The 12,223-nt window shown below is 38.2% G+C and overlaps 1 protein-coding gene across 2 annotated transcripts in view; it reads left to right on the top strand.

Annotated features, from left to right (window-relative positions):
* The first annotated feature begins 667 nt into the window (after positions 1-667).
* The window catches only part of kcnb1 (potassium voltage-gated channel, Shab-related subfamily, member 1), a 37,792-nt gene continuing 26,236 nt past the window's right edge, over positions 668-12,223 (top strand). The window contains exons 1-4 of one of the 2 annotated variants that reach the window (XM_065279738.1): positions 668-1,011; positions 1,645-1,694; positions 1,908-2,017; positions 2,101-2,748. In XM_065279738.1, coding sequence (XP_065135810.1) covers positions 2,173-2,748 — 576 coding nt within the window. In that variant the 5' untranslated portion in view covers positions 668-1,011; positions 1,645-1,694; positions 1,908-2,017; positions 2,101-2,172. The remainder of the gene's footprint in view (positions 1,012-1,644; positions 1,695-1,907; positions 2,018-2,100; positions 2,749-12,223) is intronic. The other variant, XM_065279739.1, reaches the window with a different exon arrangement.

Here is a 12,223-nt window from a genome sequence, read left to right on the forward strand (position 1 = left end):
AAAATGTCTAAAAGGACTATCGAAATAAAGTGTTACCTCACATGGGAAGAAAAATTTAAATGAGCTATTTTTTCACATGCTTGCAGATAATGGTTTACCAAAACTAAGTTACTGTGTTGTTCTTTTTCACATTTTCTGGATTGATAGAAGCACTGGGTATCCAATTATAGCACTTAAACATGGAAAAAGTCAGATTTTTATGCTATGTCTCCTTTAAAATATTTTTAAAAAGACCAACAAGCTAAAAATTTAAACATTTAGTATTTGGTATAACAAATATACACCTTTAATTATGCCAACCTTAAAAATATTTTATTGGTACACTCTTGGTGCTAAATAGCACTAAACGTGATTCACTGGCTTGTTATGAAAGGGGAACCATTTTTAGTGCTATGTAGCACCTGTGTAGAACCATATTGTGTTGAACCATAAATGGTGCTATATAGGTGCTCTCAAAAATGGATTTCAATCACTGATTTCAATCTTTGACATGACCATGCAGTCAATATTAAATATATCATAGTTATATTTTCACAGAATGCTCTTTGCATTATATAGGATGATTTTGTGTATAAAACAATAAATCACAAAAAAACACAAATAATGCAATTAAGGACTATAGTTTATCCCTGCTGTGCGCTCTCCCCAGGCGCCATTTTCACACAGGTTAATCTGAAGGAGCTCCAGGAGGCTTTTGGTTTCGGGCGGCAAGGGTTAAAGCGTCTATCTGCCATTGGGCGGTATGGAGATCCAGCCATCTGCAAGCAAAGCAGCTGTCGCCTTCGCCTTCACGCAAGAGATCGGTGCAGGAAAACACTGTGGATGTACCACGAGACTTGTTGATCTCCTTCCGTTAAGAAAAAAAGAAACGGGGCGAAATGTTTATGTTTGAAAAAGATAAACGACGCGATGTATACAGGCTTTATTTAAACTGTGACGTCCCTGTGTTTTTTCCAATTTAATGCTTTACTATTTCTCACCGCTGTCAGCGATGAGCCATCACATATTGAGGTATGTATTTATTGTTGCTTTATTCATCTAACTAATATATATAGATATAAGAATTGCTAGATGCTGTCGATGACAAGTATCAAGTATTGATCGTTTGATTGAAAATATGTGTTGATCGGAAACTGATGTAGTGCAATAGTAAATATTTAATAGGCTATGTAGACATTTATCCACAATACATCACATTTATATTATTATATGACAACTATGCAGAATGTAGGGTATATAGTGTAATAATGGCGTTAAGATTGCATTTTTGTTATGATGCGTGATGCATGATCAATACCCATGAATTGCATGAATGCCACTCCCACAATGTTTTGCTTTTAATGTGCCTGCTGTGTGAAATGATGTTGTTTTTCAAATCTAAAGTCACTTTTGCACGGGATTTCTGTCAATGAAATGGTGTTAGGCTATATATAAGCGCAGCTGCATTGACACATGTCAACGATGACTCTTGGATTCAGTTGATGTTTATCCCTAAAAGGATGTGCGATGCTTTAAATCTAAAAATCGATCAAATCCATTTCAATTTGCGATGCATTGCAAGATAGACTAAATCAAAATGTCTAACGATCATGTCATCATGTTTTTCCTCTGGTTTGTCGGGAACACGCTGGTGTGTTGATGCAGCTGTACGGGCGGGCTACAGCGGACCCTACGCTTAACTCTTTAGTTACAAGGTAGGGAAATTTAATATCCAACCTTTTATACTGTTAGTGCAAACAGTTGATGGACTCTTAATCTACTCTGAATCCGCGTGTAGCAACATCAACATGGAGAGTTCTTAACAGCAAGGATGTTGGCGTTTTAAAATATCCCAGCTTGTTTTTAAAGAATTATATGGATCATATATTTAAATGCTTTTTGTGGTTTAATTTTTCGGGTGGAAACAGATGGTTCAGGGTGGATAAAATTGACCATTAATACAGCAGCAGTCGATTCAGCACCACTGGAGTGGACAGCGACTTCTTCAGTTAAGCCATCAGCCACAATGTCTCTGGAGGTAAGCGTCTGTTTTTGCCTTAAATATGATTTATGCAAACACATAAACCCTAAAAAAAAGCGCATTTCTTGTTTTTCATGCAGCTCAATCCACTCAAACATTCCCTGTCCCACGGACACATTTGTAGGACAGTCCATACATGAGTTGAGAGCAAAATGGATAAACCATCCGCAGGAATGAGTAAAGTTGGCTCTCGGTCGACGGCCTCTCTCCCTCCGGAGCCTGTGGATATTATTCGGAGTATGTCGTGCTACCGGCGCGTCAAGCTGAACGTTGGCGGTCTGCCTCACGAGGTCCTGTGGAGAACCCTGGACCGACTTCCGCGCACGCGGCTGGGCAAACTACGAGACTGCAAAACCCACGAAGCGCTCATGGAAGTATGCGACGACTACAACCTGGACGACAACGAGTACTTTTTCGACCGGCACCCCGGGGCGTTCACGTCTATACTGAACTTCTACCGCACTGGGAAGTTGCACATGATGGAGGAAATGTGCGCCCTGTCCTTCAGCCAAGAGTTGGACTATTGGGGTGTGGATGAGATCTATTTGGAGTCCTGTTGCCAGGCGCGCTACCACCAAAAGAAAGAGCAAATGAACGAGGAGCTGAAACGGGAAGCCGACACTCTGAAAGACAGGGACGGGGAAGAGTTTGATAATACGTGCTGTTCAGAGAAAAGAAAGAAACTTTGGGATCTGCTAGAGAAACCTGGATCATCTGTAGCTGCCAAGGTAAAATCACTCCTCCTATATATATGATACAGAGAAATAGAAAGTAATGCATGCATTGGTTCTTGCGGTGCTAAAAAGGTTTCTCCTAAGTGATGCCATTGAAGAACCATTTCTTTCTTGTTAAATCTTTCTTTCACCTTACGAAACCATACTGTCCATCTGTGTAAGTCTCTGGCCATGCAACATTAATTTTCCTGCAGGCTTGGCCATTCTGTGTCTAACATCATCAAGTGCCAAGAAAAAACGCAGCTTCAACTGTTAGGAAGTGTATATCAACATTCAATTAGCTTAAAAGCGCAATGTAAAAGTGCAGTTCAGGCTTCTGGACTCGAACCAAATTGATGCAGTTGTGTAATCAATCAGAACAAATCGACACAGTCTTGTTTCTTTGCATTCAAAACACATTTCCATGTAAACGTTCCTGGCATGCATGTGCCGGCTAACTTGCTGGGTGATCGTAGTCACTTTAACATTACTAATATTGCCTGAGGTTTGCTTTGTGGTTGACAATGTTTGAAAAGTGTGCTTAGATCAACACCGAACAGCGGTAGGCATTGTGGTGGACTGGTGCAGTGTTTATCTGCAAACCAGCTCTCTTTGTTTTGCTTCGTCTCTGTGATGGCCTTCTGTTTCACTTGTTCTAGTTCTATACTTGTGTACCTTTGTGCTAATGGTCACATGGGATTGGGAGGGATATTTCAGTGCGAGACTTGTCCTTCCTGTTACCAGGCAACAGACGGATGACTCTATCACTTTTAAAGGAAGGAGTATAAGTCACTTAAAGGACAAAGTTAGTGTTTGTTTGTGAGTGTGTGGTTGTGGCTGAAAGCTGAAGTGGACACGTACTGTTTTGTGCACGTGTGCATGTGGGTCAGTGGCTTAGCGTAATATTGTGGTCTGGATTTGTGCAAAATTGCATTAAAATGCAAAATTACAGATGATTATACTGTACATAAAATTGTATTGTTCTTAATTCTTTAAATCTACATTGTTGAAGAAAACACTATGCACTTTTTTCAAAAATGTATGAACTCAATATAAATACAAATATTATGTCTTGAAGAACTGTTTGTCATTGACCCAGATACATATGGTCTTCTGAGCACACCGACGAGCAAAAAGTCACGCTTCTTTTTGGACTCGCTCTTATTCTCTGTCTTTCTTCTCTCTCTCTCTCTCTCTCCCTCTTTTTCATGCTTCTTTGCTGCACCTCTGGCTAAATGTCAGGCAAATGTCACATTAATTATCCTCCATGAGACTGTGTGTCCCATTCTGTTCTCGACCCCTCCTCTTCCCCCCATTCTCACTGGAACCGAGCTCTGTCTACATCTGTCGCAAATCAAATTTCACTGCATGGTCCTACCACACAATAAGATTATGTCAGACCACCGCCATATCGTTGCAAATTAACGTCTGGTTAAATTTGAGAGATAAAATTCAAATATTTTCTGCTTTCGCTAATACTGTGCTGCTTTGCAATATTTACTGGATGCTCTTGATAATATTCAACCTCAAGACTGAAGGTGGACATTTTGATAAAGTATGTTGTGACTTTTTGTATTTAATTGAAGCTCCCAGACTCTATGCAGGCAACCTCATATCAGGATAGCTGACCCCAAAATACACTCTCAGAAAAAAGTACATGAAGGTACAAAAGTTGTCACTAGGGCGGTACCTATTCAAAAAGTATACAACATTTACATATTGGTACCTCTAAGGGGTACACAAGTAATGTTTTTAGTAAGGCATTTTTGTTAAAACTTGTTATATTTCCTAATTAAACGAAGGTCTAGTTCTGGCTTAAGTTTATCCTTGTTTTTAGATTAATATAAAATTAAAGATTAAATAAAATAAATTGTAATATTCTGATCTAAAAGGTGCGATTTTGCAATGCTACCTCAGATGAAAACTGTAAAAAAGATTTGTTGGTTCAACTTAAAAAAGTAAATGTTCATGTTGCCTTGAAATTTTGAGTTAATTTAACTTATTATTATATATATAATATTAAAATATTAGTTGATTCAACAGTTTTGCTAAGTTAACTTATATTTTAAGTTGAAACACAAACACTTACTATTTTTAAGTTGAAACAACAAACCTCTACTTACAGTGTATAACATTCATCCATTTCATTTTTCAACACATGTCCCAGTGTGAAACGTTAATGCCCACTTTAACTATAACTATTGAACTATAATTCAATATTAGCCTTTAATATTTCCCATTGGAAATGTACTACTAGAGAAACACTGGCAGATTGTCAAGCATGAACTGCTCATCGCCAGTTTGACCCCATCAAACGCACAAAACACATCAGACGCCATATACTGTGTTCAGTTCTAGACTTTTATGTTGTACTTTGAAACACTAATTTAGGTTATTTTCAGCCTATTTGATTTAAACATGTTGTTCTTGGATGCTGCAATTTTTTATGACCTACTTATAGTTCAGAAATGGATGGCCCAACATACTCTTGAAGGATTGAATTTAACAGAATTCAGAACATTTATGCTTTTTATGTTGCAGTCACTTCTTTCTCCAAACTTTCCTAAAATAACATTTTGTTGCCATTTTAACTGCTCTATAAAAAACTCCTAATGATAAATGGAGTTCTGAATAATGTTTCATCTAAGTATCAAGTGTCTGCCATATCTCAAATTGCAAGGGCCATCCACATTGATTTTATTGTTCTGTATCCATCACAGTTATAAAATCAGTGTGGGTTGCAAAGCTCATAAAAGTCGGGGTTAATTTGCAGAGTTTGATGCATGGTTGAGATCCATGAAACTCTAGTGAAGGGTTAACAGGATAATGACCACTGACCTTAGATAAGGCTTAGAAAACCTACTGACAGAATTAAATGGTCAAAAAAGGTGGGGGTCGAAAAGCATAATTTTGCAACTTAAAGGTGCAGTGTGTAATTTTTAAAAGGATCTCTTGACAAAAATGCAAAATAATATTCAAAACTATATTATCAGGGGTGTATAAAGACCTTTCATAATGAACCGTTATGTGTTTATTACCTTTTTATCTACATACACCGAGAGTCCCCTTACATGGAAGTCACCATTTTGTGCCGCCATTTTCTACAGAAGCCCTTAACGGACACATTTTTTTACTAAGTTGTCTCTGACGATGACATGTTTGTCTGGTGGTGGCTACCGCTACGGTCATTCTCTATGTGTTTTAAAAGCGAGGGGTGAGCAGTGGACTAAGCATTTGGTTGCAATTCGCAACCTCATCACTAGATGCCACTAAAATTTACACACTGCACCTTTAAAGAGTTTATTAGGACCTCAGAGGTACATATTGGTACCAAAGAGTGCATATTAGCACCTCAAAAACACATTCTCTCTAAAAATGGCTGGGCTATTTTTGACCCATAATGGGTAAATATTGGACAGAACACATGCTCGCTCGGTTAAAAATGACCCAATGTTGTGTCAATTTTAATGCAGCGGTGTGTTCTGTCCACTATTGACCCATTATGGGTAAAAAATAACCCAGCCATTTTTACAGCGTTTACTACCTCAGGAACAAATTGGTACCAAATGTATACATACAGTATCTGTATCTAAATGGTACATATAGGACCTTTTTTTAACTTGAGCATTCGATAATATTTGCGTTAATAGGAAACTTGTACTGAAGTCATGAGAGTTAAGTGGTAGAAATACATGTCTGTCATACTGTATCTATAAATAAGCACAATCCAGTGTTTTATTTTATATCAGTGTCCATGTAGGTAAGAATTGAACAAGGGTTATGAACATATGCCTACAGTATATAAAATTATTAGGGATAATATTCGGCCACCGAAAATATTTGGCTGAAAATGGCCCAAAGGGGCATTTTTCGGTTTTCGGCTGAAAGACTTTATCACCGAAACAATACAGCCGAAATGTTGTGCTGACGCAAACAGAAACCACGACCTGCACGTGCTTGTCTAAAGCAACATGTCTGTGGTGTGGACGTATTTAAATGCAAAAAGGTGCTAAAGTGACAAACGCATATGTGGTTAAATGTGTCCGGTTCAGCTCCAGTCAGACGTGATCATCACTATGCCCTTCAAAGATCAGAACTCTTGATGTGTAAACTTTAAAGAGAGTTGCGCTACTGTGTCTCATACTGTAGTCCATTGACATACATTTGGAGAATAAAGCAATGAAAAACAACGTAACTTTTTTATGTGGAGCGACTGTATATGCTGTGTCGTTTGGAATTTGCCCTCTGTCTCTGTGTGGACACGGGTTTAAGTGCACTCAGTAGTGCATACACGGAGAGACGCGTTTCAAACAGCAAACGAACATAAAATCTTTCTGTTATTGGCAAAATGATCTCCACAGTATTCTTTTTCTAATAAAAACATTTGTTTATGTCTTAAGTGTTGGTATAGATCACAGTCAGAAACCAGTCTGTGCTTATTTGGTCTTAAAGAGACAGTAACTTTAATTGCGCACAGCGGGTTTTTCCCTCCACAGACGCATGTCGGCAAACTAGGGAATGAACTTGCGCTCCCTGGGCGGTTCAGCGCAAAAAAGGAGGCGTGTTCCGGCGCAAACCATCCCTGTAGCGTACGCGCACACACTTTGCTTTTCTAATCTACACAGATGCAACAGTTATTTTTGCAAATCATAAATTGTTACAATAAAAAATATTAACACATGAGATAAGGGAAATCATTGTGGTGAGCATTGTGGTGATAGTTTTTATTTATTTTGTGTGGCTGTATTACGTTTATTTTATGTAAATAATAATTAAAATGTTTTCATAAGAAACGTAATGTGAACTTGATTTGTAAGTGTACTTTGGGGTTGGACTGCTTGCGTTTCTTGGCTTTCAGCGGTGAGGGTGGACGCAGCGATGTCCTCTGCTGGCGTCTGTGTAGAGTTACATGGCGTGGCCGATTTATGCTGACAAGCTTGGGATTCCCCCGTCTCCTTACATCATTGTAGCGATTGGCGCAACGATGGGGATGCCAGCTGATGAGACAATTGTGGCTATTTCCTCCCACGCCTGTTTAACCGACGCTGATTTGGGTGGGTTTCTCCCATCCCCATACAAAACAACTTCTCTGTCTTTGACTGCTCTTACAAGAACGTCAGTCTCCTCGGCTGTGAACCGCTCCTGGCGTGCGCCTGGTAAATCCGTCATAATAATATCAACCCGCCATGGAACTTGTGCACTTGCGTTTAAAGGGAATGTTGGATGATGTTCTGATTGGTTAATTTGACGTTACGCCCAAATCACACCTGTGAATAATGAACCTACTTCAGACCAACCTCTTATTGATTTGCGCCTGGCGCAAGAGTTATTTCTCCCGCCGGGAAAATAGCAACAGTGCCCAAGATCCGCCCACAAAGTCACTTGCGTTTTGTGCTTCGCACTTGCGTTTCAGATCGTTAAAATAGGGCCCTTAATGTGCAACTTTGTTCTTTTTTATAAATGTTTATAATTTCTTTATTTGTTATTAGATTTTTCCCACCCCTTTTTTGCTGATCCGAAAAATAATCTGATCCGTGCCTCAAAAACTGTAATGTGATCCGAACTGTGAGTTTTGTGTTCCGTCACACCCCTAGTAAAGTTAGTACACAGTAATAACCATAAATGCAATGACACTTATAATTGGCATAATAATTGTTTTCATTGTTTTGTTTTTTTTGCCTTGGTTTCCTATTTTTCGGTTTCGGACAAGAATTTTCATTTTGGTGCATCCCTAAAAATTATTTAAAACACTTGTTATGCATTGTTATTATTTTTGCATATTGCTATTATTTTATTGGTATTATAAATCTTTAAATTCTGGCGTTATATGCTAACATTCTCCAGTGCCCTTGGCCGCTTTTTAAAATCCCGTCATGGAAAGTGGTCCTAACTTGTGGTTGTTTGCAGTTAGAATATCCCAATTACCTCTGACATATATGAGAACTTACTTATTATGATTCATAAATCACAACATTGTTTCATGAATCATCTAATGCTCAGCGAGCTTTAGATATAAATCATTCTAGTAGCCATTTGGTTTGTTATTGTGCAATCAGGTCTAATCGTCCTGCATCCGATTGACCTTATTTATGAATATGTGGGTCAGTAAAGTATCATTCATTGCCTTGTTCAGTAAGATCAGACTTTTGAGGTAGATGAAATGTGAACATAATTTAACATTTGTGACTGGTGACAATTCAGTTTAAAGTAGGTGGAGAGCTGTGTAAAAATCTGCTGTTGACTTTCCAGAGCAGATGATATTCTTCGGCACTCAGGCCCTGTTTTATTAATAACAACCCATATGATTGCATATATAATGAATCATTCTTTAATTAAATCATTAGAAGGTCATAGCATTAAGGCGACTAGACGGTCTTCAAATCTAATAAATAGAGAAAAGTAATTATTGTTCAGATTAATCAGCAGATTCATCAAGCCCTAGAGTAATGTACCACCATCCAGCAACAATAGGTTTAAAAAGCTTTAAAAACGGCGCATATCTCTCCGTGTTCCTTTCTCAGTTAGCAAAGCATGCCGCGAGTCATGAATGCAGGTGGCTCGCAGTATATTTGCATGAACAGAAGTGACTTTTCTAGAGCGGTGCGACTAGCTTTGACATTCAAGAGTAGGTTCAGACCGGAGTTTTTAAAGATACTTTCCAATTATACGCTTCTAAGGGCCCTGAATTCATTTGATTTATACACCGTAGAATTATGGGAGATATCTCTCCTACTTTGCATACATAATGAGTCTGATACCATTTATAAGCGTGACTTCACAAAGCTCCGAGCTTTTTAAGTTACTTTTTCAAACGGGCCAATGCTACTGTCATTTCAGCCCTAAGCAAAAGTAACTTCAAAAAGATAAAACTGTTTAAGTCCCAAAAGGTCTATACATGTGTTAACCCATCCTTAATCACAGCATTCCCATTCACCTACACACAATTGGCAGCCGAGCCTCTGTTGCCATGGCAAACTCCATCGGTTTCCAGGGCGATGGCTTGTGTCTGTGTTGAAGTAAGAGTGTGTAGTGTGCATAGAGTACATAATGAAGCTAACATTGATTTTTCCTCATTGAAACTTGCTAGTTTGATCGGCATGCCATATCGCAAAACTATATACCGCAGTCTCACATGCTTTTCTTTTTAGTGTTTGCTTGTTACTGTATCCTTAAAGTCCAAATGAAATTAAATGTCCCGTTCTTTCTGTGTTTTTAAAGCTTTGATTGTGTTTACAGTGCGCAATATAACATATATTACTGTCTGTATATATTACTGATGATGTCTTCTTTGTTCTATGAAGTCCCTCCTTCAGTTCTGATTGTGTAGTTTGTTTAGTATGTTGTGATTCGATAGCAGCTTAGCTTGCCGTTAGCTTAGCTTGCCGTTAGCTTAGCTGGCGGCTGACGTATTCCTGTGGGCGGAGTTTAGTCAAAAAACTCTTCTAGTGACGTCATTAAAGCAGGAAGTAGAGGGCTGTAGTCCAAAACGGCCGTTCGCTGTAGGCTTTGAAAGGCGAATTCTGTTAAAGAAAATATATCGCCTGGCAGTGAACTTTGAGCTTTATCATTTCCCAGGTATTATTTATGCTATTATATCAACATTACACACTAACTAGGGTTTAAAAAATTGGATCAGGAAGAATGTGACCTTTAAACATTTTAACGTAATATTGCAGTAATATTGTTTATAATAAACAATTTATCCATGTTTAAAAAAATAATTAAATCAAAATCTGAAAATGTTCTTCCACGCTCTTGTGGCGATAATTCTCTGATGACATCAGCTAGACAGCTTGGGCGGGAGGATCCGTTAACTCCGCCCCTCCAACTGTCAGTCTGATGCCAGTTCCATTTTTAAAGGCACACAAGGCAAGTCTGAGTATTATTTCTCTACTAGCTCCCCCTAGTGTCTGGGAGTAAATGCGTTCTATATCTAAGACTATACGAGACTGAAGGACACCGGGTCGGATACAGCGAACTTGCAAGTGGGGTATTCTTCCTACAGACGGTAGGGGCGGGCGAGAGAGTCTTCATTCGTCATGTAATGAGTCATTTAACCATATACCGACTTACGAAGATGATTTATTAACATAAAAATGCTGCCTTGTGTCCCTTTAAATTAAGCGCCTTCTTTTCTATATCCAATCAAAGCACACTATTTCCCTTGTGTGATATTCTGTTTTACGCTGAAATATGTCAGAACACAGAAGTCCATCGCGACTTTTTGTTCGAAGGGACTTTAAGGGGTGCTAATGGAATTTTGGGAAACCTTAACCATTATTTATATTTGTGCGCATATCTACATCTGAAAGAGGCATTTAGTGTTGCTAACTTAGCAGCTTTATCGCTAGATTTTGCGACTTTTTAGACTCCTTTATTTGACTTTTTTTTTTCAAAAAAGTGCCTAGCGACAAATCTAGTGACCTTTTGGACAAACCTTAGATTTGTTTAGTACAGTGATTCTTAATCGGTGGGCCTTGGAGCGCCATCTGGTGGCCGCGTATGCAGAGGTAGACTACTGACAAATGATTTTTATTTATTTTTAATTGACAAATCTGGTTATTTTTGCATCAGACTTTTCCTATAAATTTATATAAATAAAAACGCCCATTCAAGATGCATAATCCAAAAGGCAATTTATGTTTAAATATCGCAATAACAATCACGTCGCAACGACAGATAAAACGTTTGTTCTTTCAGATGCATTCAACACACATTACGTTAAGAGGGTCACACACCACACGTTTGCGTCACATTATATATTTAAAATTCAAACACTGGCGGCTGTGCCCGATACTGAGATGAAGAAAAATCCTCACCCATGAAGTGTAGATCACTTTTAAACACACTGGGGTATCCCTTCCTTTGCGCCACTTTTTTAAAGTGAATTGGGTCATTTTTTATGTGCAGGTTACTTTCAGTTGTTTGGCTTAAAGACGTATTTAATTCTTTGCATGTGAACAAGTAGAAATCATTTTTAAAGAGCACCTATTGTCCGATTCATGTTTTACATTTCCTTTGGTGTGTAAGTGTGTATTAGTACATGTTAACGATATGCAAAAGGTACAAACAGCTACAAAAGATGTACGGTAAAATGTGTTTTTTAACCATATACCAAATATATACACAAAATAACGTTGATTTTAGCAATGAAATAGGTGCTCTTTAATACAGCCGCCAATACATGAAAGAGAACAAATTAAGAGACCACTCCATTTTTGCCTTTCATCATTTCTGAATGTATTTAAACCGTTTCAGTCCACTCAGGGGCGCCACTAGAAATTTTGAAAATGCCCTATGAAAAAAATATGAGTTTTTAAATAAATGTGTTTTTTTCCACTGGAAATGACACCTGTGGTTTTTTAATTAATCCATTAGAAGCAGTGGTATCTTTTACCTTAAGGGTGTATCTTTTACCTTTAATAGACTTCATAGTGATGCGAAAGGCATCAGTTTTCAATCCTCTGTTATTCTGTGTTCATACTATCAT

This window comes from Paramisgurnus dabryanus, chromosome 7, assembly GCF_030506205.2.
Source record: "Paramisgurnus dabryanus chromosome 7, PD_genome_1.1, whole genome shotgun sequence".
NCBI lineage: Eukaryota > Metazoa > Chordata > Actinopteri > Cypriniformes > Cobitidae > Paramisgurnus > Paramisgurnus dabryanus.